A 17616-nucleotide genomic window follows, 5' to 3' on the forward strand; every position below is an offset into this window, starting at 1 on the left:
CAAGGAAAGCGGTAGTTTACCGATTTGTATTCGCAGATTTTAACGCTCTTCTTTGTTATTTATGCTTTGCGAAGGAGATTTTCGTCCCCAAGAGATTTATTGTTTGAGATTCAGAAGCAGGATGTGTGTGATTCTACCTCTTTCCATGTTCTTTCATTGCAGAGAGCGTGTGTGGAAAAGAAATAATGAGTCGGGAGGGAGAAGGGGGGGGAAGGGAAGGTGTGTAATTTCCTCGGGGGGGGATTTCTTGCTGTTTATTTGTAACATGGGACTCTTAACGATTAAAAAGAAAAAAAATGCAAAGGATATGGTCTGCTGGCAGGCATCATGTCTTTTTATGCCATCTTTTTATGTGAGTTTATTATAGGTCTTATGTCTGCCATTGTACTAAAACAGACTATGGGTAAAACCCAGTAACATGTATTTAGAGGTTTTGAGTAATTTCAGAAATAACTTTAAATAATGGAAGAGGAGTTGTTGGTAGTGAACAGTAACGTGAGACGCGAGCATCTGTGGGAACTATCCTTTTATAAATGTCACGTTTATGTTCTTCTGCTTAGTGAGGCTGATCTGGGGATTAAAAAGAAGTCTTCCTTGTCAAGACAAAGGGTATGGAGATAGCACGGGTGCTTTTCAATTAGATTGAGGGAACATCACAGCAACTTTATACCCTGTGGAACAGCTGCACTAAGAATAATCCTTGGGTTTTGAAGAAGGTCTGTGCTGGGCTGACTGTGAACTTCACAGCTGCAGCCTGATGCCAAAGTTAACAGCTGAGGAAAAACAAGACCGAGTTATTTGCTCTCCTCGGGTAACTATAACAGATGGAATATGGGCGCAACAGGTATGTGACTGGCAGGTGTCTCCCCAGCTCCTCTCTGCTGATGATGACAAGTGTTACTCTCATCCCATCCTAGGTCTCATCAACATTGCTCTCTCCTGGGTGGGTCTGGCAGTGGTGCAGGTGCTACTGGTGATGGCAGGCCTAGAATGGGTGAGTGCTCTGGAGGAGCCTCGGGAGGCGCTGATCAGTCCCATTTGCACTTTCTGCAACTGGAGAGTGGCAGACCAGCCATGGCAGAAAACTGATCTGAAACTGCTCAGGGAAAATACCCAAAGCAGCTGCCCCCAGACAGAATGCTTAGGGACAGAATGCAAGCATGTCAAGGAGTGAGACAGACTGTCATGTTTTATATCACTTTCAATGTACCTGCTGTGTGTCTAGGAAAGGGCATGACCCTGATCTCCAGGGCGTTATCCAGCACCTGGCAGTAATGCTGTGGCATGCCCGTGCAAAAAACAAGTAGCAGGCAAGCCATGGACCTACCTGCCTGTTTGCTCAAAGCAGCGCTGACATCTCATTGGGTTCTTCTCACCTGCACAAAACCTAACTTTGCTTTGTATTTTTACTGTAGAAAAGACAGCATGAAGCAATAGCTGCAGCAGTAAAAGTACACTCTTGTAACTTGCAAGTGGTGCAGCCTTGGGCAAGTCAGTTCTGTCTGAGCCCTTTACCCTTTATTTGCCTCAGCTGTTCAGACTGTAAGCTCTTCAGGGTTGTGGCTGTCACTGTGTATTTATAGACCACGTATCAAAGGTGCAGAAAATTACCATTTGACTATCACGATACTTATGCAAAAACCAATAAATTTATAAAGGTATCAGTAAGCAACAGCATTATTACAGCTCCTTATCCCTTCATCTCCCCCTTCATCATTTCCTGCTTTTACTCAGAAGCCTCCCTTTCTCCTTGAACCATTTCCAGCCCAACCTCAACCCTCTCTTTCTGGCCTGTTTAAAGGAATGCTATGTATAAGAAATGAATTATGCCTCTGGTTTCTGCAGTCCTGCTTTGTCCACCTATTGCACTGATTGTTACTGACAGGCCTAGCACTCCTAGCATTGTGTGATCCAGTGGATATTCTGATTTTTCCCATGGAAACTGAGTATTGAAATCTGCTGCAAAGTCATAGGTAAAAAAGAAGATTGCAAAATCATTAGGTAGCTTTAACAGAGTTGATATCTTGCTAAATCAGTCCGTAGGCCATATCCTTGATTTAATTTGATAGATGAAAATAATTCAAATGGAATTCACTAGTGATGAATTTATCCCTGGGAGGGCAATGTTAGGAAAGGAGGTAAATCCGCTCAATAATTGTGTAAGCACTCAGCTACTCTGAATTTGTTCAGCCATTTTAAAACAATTTATTTGGTGTGGGCGTGCTAAAGAATCAGAACAGACATTATTTTCATTACTTCCTTATGTTACGCCATTTCCTTAAATGAATAATCATAGCTGAATGTATAGCGAACTGCAGATGATTAGTAGGTTTGAAGGCAGGACCTTCGGTGTTAGAATGAAGGAGCTAAGGGGCAAATTCTGTTTGGAAAACTTGCACAATTAGCCTTCTTAGGCCATGCACGTGAGGACTGGCATCTTCATGTCACTACAGTGACATACTACGTACTCCACAGTGCTAGATAAGCTCATCAGAGACTTCTATGAGCTCAAGCCACTGAATACTGATTGTAGCTTTTGATAATAAATTGTGGCTATCCAACTGCCATGATGGCTGTAATGTAGAGATTAAATGTACAGCCTTCATCTTGAATGTCTGAATTTTCGTGATACTTGGGCATAAACCAAAGTTGTACGTGACCCTAATTTGTTTTTCATAGCCACTTACATGCTTGCAGCTTGATACCTCCAATTCTTACATAGGATGAAGTGAATGGGTGGTCCCATTTACCTTGGAAACAATTTCATTACTTTATGACTTTACACATTAAAGGGACAGGTAATATTACCTCATAAAATAGGGCACCTGTTGTAGAAGGGCAGTTTAGCAAATATTACCATATGCTATTGCAGATGAAAATCCACCGTTACGCTTATGGAAAGGCCTAATGTTGCCCTTTGGTGTGTACATCAAATGGTCCAAAAGAGTTAACATGAACTAAATAATTGAAACTATCTTTAAAACGATCAAGAACTTTTACCCGTCTGTCTTTTGTGCATCTTGGCCCGTAGTTTATTACTGTTTTTACAAACTAATGTCATAATACCCTTACAACAGAGTTACTCATTTACTTTCTTCCCTTGAGGCCTGCAGTTTGTTCCAAGTTTTATTTTAGAGTATACCTGATGCATTAATGAAGTGCAGCATATGACTTCTTGGTAGGTACACAGCTATTGCTAATTCAGTTTGCCTATTAGAGCATTTCACACAATATTTAATAAAAACACTCTTAGTAAGCACAGAAAATACTTTGTTTTTCCTGGTATATGAATAGGGTTTAATTCCACAAGGTTCTGATTGTGTTAATTTCCACTAACATTCAGAGAGATCAGCGCCACACAAGTCATGTCCACTTGTTTAATTTTATTTAGAGTGTTGTCTTAGGGGTCATCACTTCTGTAATAAACACTTGAATTTGCATTACCCTTACTGAGAGTGAACTTTTTTAAACTTCGACACTGAGAGGCTGTGGGAACTGGGTTTGTTCAGTCTGGAGAAGAGGAGGCTTTAGGGTGGCGTAATAGCAGCCTTCCAAAATCTAGAGGAAAATCAAGGAGATGGGGCCGGGCTCAGCAGTGATGTATGGTAGGAGGATAAGAGACAATGGCATAAATTGAGATGAAAGAGGTTGGGACTGGATATAAGGAAAAAATTTCCCCTGCAAGGACAGTCAGGCAGTGGAACAGGTTGCCAAGAGAGGCTGTGCAGTCTCCATCCTTGGGAGTTCTGAAGACCCAGCTGGATAAAGCCTTGAGAAACCTGGTCTGAGCTCAGAGCTGACCCTGCTTTGAGCAGGAGGTTGGACTAGAGACCTCCTGAGGCCCCTTATAGCCTGGATTTTCCTATGGTCCTGGAAAAAAGCTTATGAACTAAGACTTTTTTTTTAATCCAGTCTTAGTCTTTGACACAGTAGTGTGGATCAGTACATGTTTGTCCAGAGGTCTGCTTGCTAGGCTTTTAACAGTACAAAGAACTCTGTGCAAAGTTGGTCTTTAAAGTCACCAGTATAGGCAGATTTCTTTGCAGAAGGTAATTTCTTTAGCATGTCAGTATAGTAGTAACATTTTGTTCCTCTCTATTATCTTGAGGAACTCCAAGTGCTTAACAGAAGAGGTTGAACAGTAATGTTGGTGCAAGTCTCTTCACAAAAATGCTACTTTCTTTGGACCCTTTGGAGTTTGTTTGTTGGGGGTTTTGGGGTGGTTTTGTTTTTTGGGTGGGTTCCCCCCCCCGGGAGCCTTGTTGCTTTAATTACCTCATTAGGATCCATGGTAAGGTTTATCAATACTCCATCAGTGTGCCTACCGCTGAGCCAGGAAAGAGGACTGTACCTCATTCCTACACTCTCAATACCTTCCCTCTAAGTACTGTACTTTCTTTCCCCATCTGCATTGGAGAGCCAAGCTAGTACTTTTTCTCATAATCAGAATACATCCTGGGTTTGCTAGACTTTTTTTTTTTCTTCTTACCATGTATTTTAAGAATAATTCTTTAAACAAGGATCATTGTACCCGTAGGCACTGGCCATGGGAAGGGAAGGGGTATGTCCAAACTCCTAGGGCAGTTACTAATGTCAAGGGAAAGTTAAGGGGATATCTCAGGGATTCAAACATCTTTTTCTTAAGGTTGGTGTTTTTATAATACCGCTGGCTTTTTAAAAAATAACAGCTTCTTGTTGGTTTTGAAATGAATTCGCGAAGTCATCTTTTTACTTCTTTTCAATGCAACTGACTGCAAGTAAAGTTCAATGCACTGTTAGAATTCTTACAACTTTTGAAAAGGTTCTGTCTAGTAGCTTTCACTTCTGTAATATTTGATGCTAAATTTTCTAAATTGTGTAATTTTTCCTTTGATATGTGGAGAATAAAACACTGGCAAAACTATATGAAGTACTGAAAAAAAGGAGACCTTTCTGATTTTCTGGAATGTGAACTTTAAATTACTGTATCTTAAATATAATATACCATACAAAATTGCATATTCTACTCTTAAAACAATATTATTAATTCACAAGCTTTTATACAACTGCATATCATCATGCAATTCATTAAAAAACACATCAAGTCCACTTAAAATCAGCAGTAATAGTATAATTTCTGTTGATGCACGGAGTTTCTCACCCTCCAGTAAAATAAAGGAAATTCTTAATCAAAACAATATGGGGAAGAAACCTTTGTAGCAAATTTTAATACTTGCAGTATCCTCAACATATTTAGCAGGCTAGTTGTTAAGTAAGTTTCTTACCAGATGCATGATGCAGGTTTTACTTCCCTGATTTTAAAGTTTGAGGAAACAGGTGGAGAGGTTAAGTTTTTGATCCTGGATGAATAAAAATGCTTTTTTATAGGTCATTTTTTTGATAGGATCTATAGTTTTACAACATTCAAAAGTACCATAATAATTTTTGAGAACAGAACATGAAGATTTATTAAGATCATCGAATTATGAAGGTCCCAGTCAGTGCTAGTGTGAAGAGTCAAAACCGTAAGTCCTGAATCCTGCCCTATACGGTGGCAGTGTCTACTTAAAACTCAATAAAACCCTTCCTAATTGCTAGAAAGTATTGCCTGAAGTATAGGGGGTGAAAGCTGTAAAAAATGAATAGTTGTGTAGTAGTATAGAAGTGTAATGTGAGCCAAGTTTGTTCCTTACACAACATGAAGTAGTAGTTGTAGCATAGGGTATTACAGCACACAGTGGCTAAGCAGCCACAATTTTTGCCACAGCTGTACAGCTGCATGTATACATGCATGCACGCAGGAAAAAAAAATCATACTGTATTCACATGCTCGTATATTTGAGGCATTTATCCATCATGAGTACATCATTTGTTTTTTAAGCAAGTATGGTGGTTAGATACGCTGTAACCTATTTATATGTGCATGGGAACTAAATTGCAGACTCTGCCTTAAACTGGATTAACTGTCTTTAGAAACAGAAGTGCAGTTTGCGAGACAAATGAAACAGTTTCCCATGCTGGGAAGTGTTTTGTTTCTGTAACCATAAAGCAAGTCCATTGGGTTGTTTGACTGTATTTGGTTCAGTTCAGTTTTTGTTCTTTCTGTATCCTTCTAACACGGCTGTGCTTTTTTCTAAATCTGATCCTGTGCTGTGGCCCGGTCCACGGCCCAGGCTTCGTCCTCAGTGTAACACAGTGCTTTACAGAATGCAAAGTCAAGTTCTGTAGTCTATGCTTTTTTCATATTGACAAGTGTCTGTGCCATTAGAATAGCTTCATTTTTTAATATTATCCTTTGCCTTTCAACACCTTTTCAGAGATGATTTTTGGCATTTAGAGGTTGATTCTCTTCTTGACACCTGGAGATAGAAGTTCAATAACATCAGCATTCCTTTCTGGCTCCCCATTGAGCTGAAAATGCTGCACTTACAATTGTTTCCTTTTGGATCTTCTTTTAAGTGGTTTTGCTGTAACCAGCAATGTTTTCATCGTGTCAATTGGGCAAAATATTTATTGCAACATACATATAAAATTAATGTTCTGTCCTGCCATTTCCAGGTGAACTGGATTTCAAAAGAGGACAGTTCATCAGATCCAATTCTAAACTGTTTTAAGATGCTTAAGATTATCTTCATAAATTCAGAAATGACAGAGACATTCTAGTCAAGAGTATTGATATTCATGTGGGTTGAAGCTGGGCAAAACCCTTGGTTCATGGGGGTGTTACAAATAAGTCATTTGTCAATTTAGATTTATTGAGCTGAACAGGGCTGGTTGGTCATTGATACAGATGTTGAGCTGTAAGAGGACAAGCCTACGTTACTTGTCATAGGCCTGTTTATTATCTTCATTACTAGTGCCATTTCTTAGTATTTCAAACTTACCATGTTTTCTAATAGAGACTGTGTCACTCTTGATTTGTGACGACCTTTTACCATACTATAATTTTGGCAAAGGGCCTCTGTTTGCTTTGCGTGCTTAATGCGTGCTTAATGCTGACACCTCTACAAATACCTCATCCGTGACCATACTTTTTCAAGGCCACTTTTAATGTGCTGAGTGCTATTTTGCTCTCAGATTCCCTGGGCAGAATCCAGTTTGCTCTGGGCACTGTCAACAAATGATAGGGGATTTCAGATGAAGGGCTTGCTCACAGGTTATTTAGAGAGGACACATAGGGTAACTTTAATGCAACTCCAAAATTTTGGACTGTTAGAATGTGTGATTTTTTCCCTGTCATAGAGTTGTTACACAGCTGAATATATACTAAGTAGGTGGAATATCCGGCTTTGTCACTAGTTTAAAATATTTTACCTCTTTTGAGCAGTCACCATCAAGAAAAGCAGCTTCTTGTGGCTGTTATCTTGGTGTTTTTCCACATTCAAGGCAGTAATGTGTGACACCGTACAGTGACACTGTAGTTGTGCTCTGCTTTTCTTGGCTTGTTAGTAAGCTTCCATGGGATTATTTACATTTGCTTGGTGTGGTGGATTATGCTTACTACCTTTCGTTGTACCCGCTGAAACTCATAAAGACTGTAAAGCAAGAGAAGTTCCTAGCATATTCTGAGCTGGATGTCTATCATGCAAATACGTTCCCTCTCTGTAGTTTGTTGTTAATTTGAACAAGAACACGAACATCATTGTAGGTGCTGTCTTCAAACAGGTTCCAAGGATTTTCCCTGCGGGTTAGCTCTGTTCCTAGTGCCCTTTACATCAAGAGGAAAGCTTCAACTTCCTTTCTACCTTGTTGAATTGTGTCCAGTTAAATCAAATTAAGGCAGTGTTTGAACACACAGCAAAAGACACGTCTGAAGGATATAACCCAGGCTTTGGTAAAAGCCAGGGAGAGATCTCCCATTACTTCAAACTAATTATGCCAGGCTTAAAACCCACTGGAGCTAGTATAGGCAGGTCTTCTGCAGCCGTCACCTGTGTGCTGTTATGCAAGAAGCTTGCATAGGGCTTAGCTGTGAATAGAGTGCGCAGCCAAGACCACATCGATCATTTACACTTCTTCTTCCTTGAGAAGAACTGTAATGGATCTGATGGGTATGTCTCTATAAGGAAGAGGAGCTATAGATTTAGTTCCTGGGGAGCTGTGAATGCCCTATTCTGACACCTGTCCACCTCCCAGTGAATTCTCTGAAGCAACTGCCAACCAGTGTGAGGTATGCCGATGGGACAATCTATGCCTAAATTTCCTGTCTGTCAAAGAGAAAGATATTTCTACCTTCCTTCACTTAGGTGTTGTGACTGTAGAGACAGTATTAATTTTTAAGGCTTCCAGGTTTTACAGTGAGAAGATTTGTTTAAAGCTTTTAAATAATGAAGGTCTCAGTTCTTTACCTGGAAAAAACAGTAAAATAACTGCAAGCGTCATACAGACCAGCCCACCATCAGAATTCAAGAGAAAGCACAGTATTTGCAACACCTCTAGACAAAGCTTGCTGTCTTTCTGTTTTGTTTTGGGTTTTTTTGTTTGTTTGTTTTGTTTTTTTTTACCCTGGCTTGCATCACCTGTTTAAAGAGACCTACTAGATCACTCAATCCACTGTAAGACTTGAAAGCTCGAGCCTGGGTCCTTCTGCAGCACTGTGGCCAAATGTCCAGGCAGAACACATATCTGGGTGTATACAGTTCTACCTGCAAGCAAAAAACAGGGACTATGCTCAGCCATTTGAAAAGACCAACATAGCAGAGAAGCACATTTATAAGGGGTACTCTTCTGACTAGTCAAGCAGAGTGTACCTGCAGTATTGAGCCCATTCAGATCCCCAGGTTAGATAGCCGCTGCCATGCTTTATCAGCTTCATCTGTTAGACACTTAACAGCTAAACAAACCGCTTGGGAAGCAGGGAACAGGCAATAACTGCACTAACAGCCTAACGCAATACAGAAAGTCATGCTGCTTATGCTTTTGCACCAGTGGCATTTGATACTCAGTGATGAATTAAATAGGCCATGCAAAGTTATCAGGGCTAGATGTGATATCAAGCCAGTGTATGTCTGCCCTTTACAGACCAGCAACCACATGCACAGTTGCATAATGTTTTACTGTACTCAGTGGTATTAGAGAGCCAGCTGTGTAAGTTACTGTTTTATTATCTCTAGTAGGACTGTATACAGGACTTGTGGTGAAAAAAGTAACTCCTTTCTCTTCCAAAAGCTTCCCCCCCCTCGCCACCCCCCCCCCCCCCCACCACCGAGTGTGTGATTCATCACTGCTCAGTGTCTTATGTAAACCTTTATTCCAGTGCAAAATAGACTTAAATGGGACACGGTCTAAGCACTCTGAGAATAGCTACAAATGACCCCTTATACAGGCCAGTGATTCAGGCCTGACCCTGTGTTTCTTCTGGTTCCACTATAGTTATGAGGGAGCTTGCAAACAGGAGTATGTCCTTAAATACACGTTTTTGTCTGCTAGCTCTTTTCTTTAAGCATGTCAGTTCTCATTTTGGAATCCATCACTGTCTCTGCTTGTGGTTTGTGTTTTGTTTTTTGTTTTTTTTTCCCCAGGAGTCTACAATGATTTATTTGCAAACTGCAGAAGCTTTGGTCTCCCGCACTAAATTGTCTGCTTCCAGTTCTAAACCCTCAGTAACTCTTCAGACAATGATTTTATTTGTTTCTGCTGTGTATGCATTCATGTTATTCACATTATCATTTGGTAATTGCATCAAGCCACTTGCCTTGGTTATCAGCTGCAGTATTTGTGTGTAGTTTCCACCATTAGGCAATTTCACAAATAAATTGTAAGCTATATTTTATGCATCTTTAAATCAGATCTGTACTTTACCTGTACAGCTGTCTCGGAATAAAAAATATAGCCAGTATAACTGAATCCCTGAGAAAAATCAGCAGAATAGTTTTTATTGTGCTTAGGCTCATCTATGCTGGTATAACAGTGCAGTTAAAAATGCATCCCATAGCTCTGGTTAACTTTACTACAAAATCTTAAAATGCTAATTTAGTACCTGGGATTATAGAATACATGAGCAAAGAGAAATGTTAGAGAAAACATAATGAACACAAGCTTCCCTGTGGTTAACAGCAAAGCCCTTTTACAGTGGTAGGGGAAAGTATGTAATAGCATTTATAGCCTTTCTTGTTGCCAGTTCGATGTAAAAGATCTCATATCAATGAGAACTGGGCCTAAACACAATAAAACCATGGTGACTTTCAGATTTTCATTTATTTTGTTTGAGCAATAACCATATCACATAGCCATGAGACACTATCTGGTTAGAAAACAGGCGGATGAATTTATAGGTCAACCAGATCCAGCTGGTTGCTTTAACATGTTTTTCTTTATGCCATTCTAGCAAACAATGCACTTGTTAAAAACCTAATTAATGCTAGAGCGGACAAACAAACCAACAAAAGAGGCACTTAAAGGCACTGTTCATAGGAGTTAGAGATGGAAGAGCTCCATTAGGTCATCTGCCTATTCCCCTAATAGTAGGAGGCTGTTTTCCTCAATCAGAAGGGAAGAGTCAGTGAACTGAGCAAGAGGGTAAAGGCAGAGGAAATGGCACTGGGGAGTGACAGAGCAACACGAGGGAAAACAAACAAGAACAGTATGAGCAGCGGGCTTAGAAATCAAGGTTAAAGCACATCGCATTTGCAGGTCATTCGCAAAGAGGATTTCTGTAAAGAAAATAGGAAGGAGGATTGTATGGTTGTGCAGGAAATGTATTAAGACAGAACTAACTATTGAATAAAGGGACACCATGCAGAGATGTACAACTGCTTTATGTCCTGTATGGGATGGGGCAGGTGGTAGGTTTTCAATATTTTTCAGTTGGGAAGGATCACACTTTAGACCCCATGTTTTATGAGTGTAATTCACAGCTCATGTTGTAAATTTTCTGAAATATCTGGCAAAATAATTTCAGCATGAAGCTGAATAGATCCCTGGTCAGATTCTCCTTAGAGTTAGTTACAACAAATTAATCTATTTTCTATTTTTGGTGAAGTCTTTTCTTCCCTTTAGCCTTGATAATCCAGTTTGTCAAGCACACGTTCTTTTTGGATTTCAGAAGTAGTTATCCTTCACCTTGCCTTGCCTTGCTACCTTTCAGGTGAACTGATACAAGCTTTCTTGTACAACAGGTTAGGCATTACTGCACTCATTCAAATATTAATTTAAGCACTGAGTCAAAAAATTGGCGTTATTTCCTAGAGAGGTTTCTCACCTGAGTGCTGACTGCAATGACTTTACTTTGGCAACGTTGTCCTGCATTTATTTAATCTCGTGAAACCAACTTGGTCTGCTTTTACAGTTGTGATATAGTTATAAATGTTACTAAATATGAATCTTGGATGGACTAGCTGAATATTTCCATTTCTTTATGTTCTCTGTTTTAAGGTTTTTCTAACCAATAAGTTGTGCTCATATAATCTGAATTGTCTTTTATTTAAACATAATAAAACCAGTGATTCTTGTTTTAAGAGAAGAATATTTCAGTTTTATTCAAACTACTTAAATTGATTTAAATTAAACCAAGTAAACTGCTCAAGCCAGAAGATAAGTGCCTGCACAGTCTTTTGGACTAATTTAATGATAATCTATTTAATTCTACCTTACTTTATGCAATGCAGCTTTCTTAGATAAAGAAACTCTTGAATGTTCTAGGCCCTGATGCTTTCACTCTGATGCAAACTTATCATTAAATAATGTGGAAGCTTTCTTTTTCTGTTATGCTAGTTGCCTTGTATTTTTCTTTATTGTATACTGTTATTACACTGCCTTGCTGTTTAACCAACATTAGTGCCAGCTCAAGGTTGAACAAGCAGCCACAGTAAGGTGATAATGCCCAGCAGACGAGGCATCAGGGCAGATACATGTTAGGTAAGAGTAGTCTTAAAGAAATGTACTGGAAGTGCAGAAATCAACACAAATGAGAATTCTTGGCAAACTAAGTAAAAAAGCTAAGCGCTGAACGTGCATGTGCCAAATTGTCCTTTTTTTTTCCTTTGGTTCCCCCCCCAGTGCTGATCTGTGCATACATTGAGGTGTACCATTGGAGCTGCTCTGGGATTAGTGCTGTACATGTTCTTTGAGTTCATCGTTGAAGACTGGCAAGCCAATACATGGAGAGTGCTCCAACCTAACGAACAAAGATACCTCAGAGATCTCTGTTTGGCTTGATAAGTGGTTAGAAATACAATTTAAGAATTAGTCTTCTTGCTCCTTCTGTCTTGATTTTTAAAAGAGTAGATTTAAAAGAAGTTATGTGGATAAGGCGTGCCATGCTATCATGTAAATGATCCAGCCCAATGAATGTACTTGGTGACACTTGCATGATAACACATACATATGTCTATGTTCATGTTCACATACATACAATATAAAGACAGTATTAAACTATTTTTGTATCATGCAACTATTCCCATGACAGCTGAGGTAAACATGCCTGGCTGTTAGATTCCATAAGTGAGCTTCCTGAGCTCTGGAAGTCTTTCATAAATGTTGTTAAGTAAATACCTTTTTAGTTGATGTTAAAAATAGTATTATATGACTTGGCCCTACAGCAATATTAGAATTTCTCTCTCAGTCTGACAGCAGGTGGTTGTTTTTTTTTTTAAAGCTATGAACATCATTACTGGTTTTTTTATGCAAATTCATCTTTTATGTGGTGTGGCTGCCAAATTGTATTGACATTTCCTAGGGGCAGATGAAAACTGTTTTGAAGTCATGGAAGTGTTTTATATGACTGTAGCAATACACAGAATATGTGGCATTTGTGCATGTTGGACTCTATTTTATACCTGGAACAGAAAGGCAACTCTGATTTGTGTGGTTTTGAATGCCGAACTACCTGTCATCACGCACTTGATTTGGCTCGCCTGTAGGCAGCACCATAGTACAAGTCATGTATTAAATTTATTGATCTGCTAGATTCCTGGAATCTGATAAGTATTCTAATTTCATTATCCTTCCAGCGTAAATTAGAGCATAAAATATTTCTTAGACACTTAGTAGCCAGAAGCAAGCATGGGAAAAAGCAGTAAGACACTGTTTTAGCTTGGAGAAATGTCTCAGAAAGGACTTTCTTCATTGAAAACTATTTTTCACATGACTTCAGACTGAGAGGAAACTCCCACTCCATCTTTGCTGGGGCCTGATGACTGCTACAAGATAGTCTTGGTTTTAAGTTCCTCTGCATAGCAGGAGATGGGGTTGCCTTGGTAGAAGGAACTATATGCAGCCACAGCTGTGTGTCTGTGGTTTATTTGCTTCTTTAGGTTCTCGTCCTCCATGAATAGCCAATGCCTGCCAACAAAGCACGGTCTGCAGTTCTTTTGTGGGCATGAAACTGGGTTTTCAGATGTTCCCTGTTACTGGTAGTACTCTAAGCAGGGCACTGGTGCTGTTGATGAAATTCTCACTCAGAGTGGAGACATCAGAGCTGTCTGTGGGCTGCCTTGGATAAGCATGCACTGGTGAAACCAAAAAGATGACTAAGGATTTTGTGAAACTGCAGATCTTGAGTTGTTTTGAAAAGCGGCCAATGTGATTTCCTAGCTGAAAGTGTGAACTCTGTGGAAATTATTTGCAATTTATTTCTTTACTCCTACCTTCCACTAGGGGAGGTTTTCTGTTCCCCAGCGGTGAGAAGAGTTATCAGACAACAGGGAAAATTAAGTTAGCACAGAACTGATTAAAGAATTAGATTTCATTGTAAAAAGGTGACAAAGTACATGGCATATAGAGGTAACTGCAAATTTTTTTTTTTTTTTTTGAGAACTGGTGCCATTTTTTTTTATCAAATAATGTCATACACCGTAGGTTAAGGAAGTGCAGTTTGCAGCTTAAGTTTACAGTGATGAAGCTTCTGATAATCTTCAGTTCCTATTTCGTAACTGAGGACGAGCCTATGGGATAATGGGGTAGCTAAAACCTAAGAACAGCAGTTTGACAAAGGATCTGACAGAATTGCAGTTTACAGAACAGATAATCCCAAACAAGAACAAAAACATTGGTGCTACCACTGGGTCTCAAAAGCCACCAAGTGTGAGGGCACGGAAAAAACTAAGGCAGACTCATGAAGTCTAGGGAGTTTAGGGAGGAGATGGGCCTATTTTTGTAGCAGAAGGTCCTTTCAGCTGAAGGGCGAGTGATCTGACTGCATAAAAGAGGTAGAGTCTCTGTTTTGAAGAAGCTGTGAGATGCAGGAGGATACCCTAAAAGACGAGCATAACTAGAGGCACGGCAAAATGGTAATAGTGAAGTTGGTTGGGTGCTCTTGCAAGTCAATACTTTGGCTGCAAGGTCTCATGCCTGTAACAGAATAGCAGTCAGAGAAGGTGTGCCAAAGACAGCAGGGAAAGCCAAGAGGCATTGGTTGGAGCATCCTGATGCTAAAAGATTTTGAAAATACATGTCTAATGCAGTCTGAGGACCAAATGCAGGAGTTGAATGTTCAGGTTTGGGAAAACTCTAGCAGAAGTGCAGGTTTATACTGCACTTATACTATTAAGTATAAAATTTCCGAAAGTGCTGGTAAGTGTTACACACACAATGGCCCTTCACATGTTGGGAGGAGACTAACCCCCCTAAGGCCTACCTCTTCTTTATGTAAGAGTTAGATTGGAAGTAAGTACTAATGTGAAGAAGAACAATGAAACAAAGGACTAAAGTGAGGGAGAACTATTATCCAACTGAGTGTATTGTGATTACTTTTGTAAATGCTAAAGGATTTGCAATGATTATTATAGCATTGAGATCTTCTAGAAAAGTAAAGACAGAATTACCTATCACCAGGTCTTTATTTTAGTAGTGTTTCTTGGTGATACAATGACATATAAAACCAACTTTTAACAAAATTTGATCTAGTGTAATGTTTTACACTTTTTTCTCATACAGGCTTTAGAGTAATCATAAATCAATGTGCAATTTCAGTATTTTTGAAGGAAAACTGTGAAATGCTGTCCTATTTCCAATTTAGAAAAAGCAGTTACATATACCGTAAAGAAAATGTTGTTATCTCTACAACACAACATAGGAAATACTGTCATGCTTGTGTAATTGCATAGCAACTTGATACAGACTTGAGTGACTTTTGCGGAGACATTGACCCAGTGGCTCAAATGTATCTTTAGGATAACATCAGTGTTTAATGGATGCAGTTTTAAATCTACCATGCTATTAAACACAAAGGGCAAATTCATGCTTGGCATATGTCCCTTGGCAATGTTGGCACTAAACCAGGGAGTAATTTTCCCTATTGCATTTAACAACATGTTTCAGATTTAAAAGCCATGGAGCCATTAAAATATGACTCCATCAATTAGAAAGTAATTGTGGTATGTCTTTCTAGTGCTGAGGGATTAACTCAATTTAATCTCAGTGCGGTTAACAAAGGCAGTTAGCTACTTGCTTTAAATATGAGTTAAATCTGTAAAACATAATGACTTCATGGAGAACAGGATTGGCCCCATGGCACATGCCCAAAAAATGGGCTGTTGATTTAACTGAGTTCAGTGGGAACCTTGAACTGAAGGGCAACACGATCGAGCCCCTAGGGGCTGTTCCTGTAGGTGGTCCACACTTGAAATTCACATACAAGTTTTGTATCTTTTTAAAGATCATGAAAGAATATTGAACTATATCCAGCTTCGGTCCTCTCTGTGTTGATGCCAACACTTGCTTTAGGGCAACTTCATAAAGCAGAGATGGGAAGAAACTGAAGCGTAATGGTTGAGTATTTGTCAGTATTTGCTGTCGCTGGTAATTATTATTAGAAAATCCAACTTTGCATGCTAGATATTAGACAAAAGCTAGCAATGGAGCTGGAGCTGCTTGAGAAATTCTTGCTCCACAGCTGGCAGTTACCATCCTGCTAGCTGGTAACCAGCACACTCTCCATGCTAATTCACTGCGGTGCAAAGAACAATCAGTTGGCTTAATTCACCTGCAGAATACTTAACTATTATAAACTGATGGTGTCATGAAGGCCTGGGATTTTACCACTGAATTTGGAAGTATTTGAAGAATTACAGGGAAAGGAAGGACCTGTTACACAGTGCTTAGTTCAGACTGTCCCTCAGTTTGGGAAACACTTTAGTCCTGCTAGGGTCTGACACTGAATGCCATTGAACACTCTACCAAAAAGACTTGCCTTTCTGGAGTAAAAAACCATATTTTTAATAAGGTTTTAAGGTAAAGCATATTGGTACATTGTGAAGAGATTTGTGATTTCTCTCAGCAGATCCTCCTTTAGTTGATAGGAAGGAGCCTGTAGCTGTGATTGCATGTCTCGCTATAGAGGGTTAGAAAAAAAGAGGAACAGAAAGGTTAAAGCTGATGGTGAGAAAAGGCAGGAGGGATGTTATGGCCTCCCTGGGGCGTTGGGGGGGAGGGGAGAGGAAGTGAGATCTGTTGTGGCTGGGAGTTTGCTTTTTCTTTTGTTGGTAGCAAGCCTACTATCTGTTAAAGGTCCACTGAAGATACCGTGCTTCCTCCCCCCCCCCCACCGTCTACCGTATCCCCAAGATCTGCAAAAAGGGAAAAAAATCACGACGTGTGTGTCATGCTTCACAGCCCGTGAGCCATGCGGCCCCAGTCCTGGCCCCACAGTTTGGTGGCTGCTGCAGGACTGTGGTGGCTGGTGCCTCCCCGGCACTGCCATCCACCCTACACGCAGCCCTCCTTGTAGGGTGAGGGCTGCTCCCTGGTTAAGAGCTTGGGGCAGGGATCTCACAGGCTGACCATGAAGGGTTTCCTGTGCACCTCTTTCCTTCAGGGGATTATACCTTTGACCTGGGGCTTTCCCACCTGGGCTGGGACTTCCCACCCAAGATGCAGCGAGGCTGAGGGGTGGCAGGGTGAGAGGCAGCCATCAAGTGGTGAGCAGCCAGTGCAGGCTCCTGCTAGGGCTTTTCCCTTGTAGGGTTGAAAGCCCCTTGCCTGTCAGCCCTGGCAACAACCTCCCTTAGTGCCTCTGTCTTTCCTTCACCCCCTTAGAGAGCCCCTCTGACCAGCCTGACCGTTTCCTCATGCCCACCCATCACTGGCCTCCTCTCAGCAGCTAGCCATCCCTTCTGCCATCCCCTCCATCTTGCCAGTTGTGCTTCTCTAAAGCCATCCTCCTAGTCATCCCCTTCATGGCCCATCCCCCAGACAGTCTTGCTCCTGGCACCTTCCTCCTTCTCCCAAACCTCTGCCCCCACTTTGCCTTTCGAGCTCTTTCGGAAACAGGAAATGCTGTCAGGGCTGTATCTGTCTCCTTTGCTCCATGCTGTTTGGTGTAATATGCATTTACTGGCCATTGGCAAGGAAGGTCTAGCTAGTGCAAGAGGGTCCACAAAGATGCTAGCCTGATGCTGTGGAAACTGGGGATCTTGCTTTTAGGTAGATGGCTTGCACCTGTCTGTTATACCTCTGTTGCTGAACAGAAGGATGCCGAGAACTATCACTCCTTTTCTTTCAGTTCCTTTCTAGCATGGTCAGTGGCAGAACCCTTAAGTTCAACATAGTAGATAATCCAAAATACTCTGATTATGTATTTATGTAGGTGGGCATTCCTTATCACTGTCTTCATTTAATGAAGGATTTAACAAAAACAGTTCTTTCCCTTTTTCTTCCATTCTGCCTAGTCAGGCTTCTCTGAGAAAAGGCAAAAGCAAA

At 40.5% G+C, this 17616-nt stretch overlaps 1 protein-coding gene across 1 annotated transcript in view; it reads left to right on the forward strand.

Annotated features, from left to right (window-relative positions):
- BCAT1 (branched chain amino acid transaminase 1) overlaps positions 1-17616 on the forward strand; it is a 68905-nt gene that overhangs the window by 8504 nt on the left and 42785 nt on the right. Inside the window, exon 5 of the mRNA XM_009279008.2 lies at positions 918-994. Coding sequence (XP_009277283.2) covers positions 918-994 — 77 coding nt within the window. The remainder of the gene's footprint in view (positions 1-917; positions 995-17616) is intronic.

Source organism: Aptenodytes forsteri, unplaced genomic scaffold (genome assembly GCF_000699145.1).
Source record: "Aptenodytes forsteri isolate BGI_AS27 unplaced genomic scaffold, ASM69914v1 Scaffold241, whole genome shotgun sequence".
Classification (NCBI taxonomy): Eukaryota; Metazoa; Chordata; class Aves; order Sphenisciformes; family Spheniscidae; genus Aptenodytes; species Aptenodytes forsteri.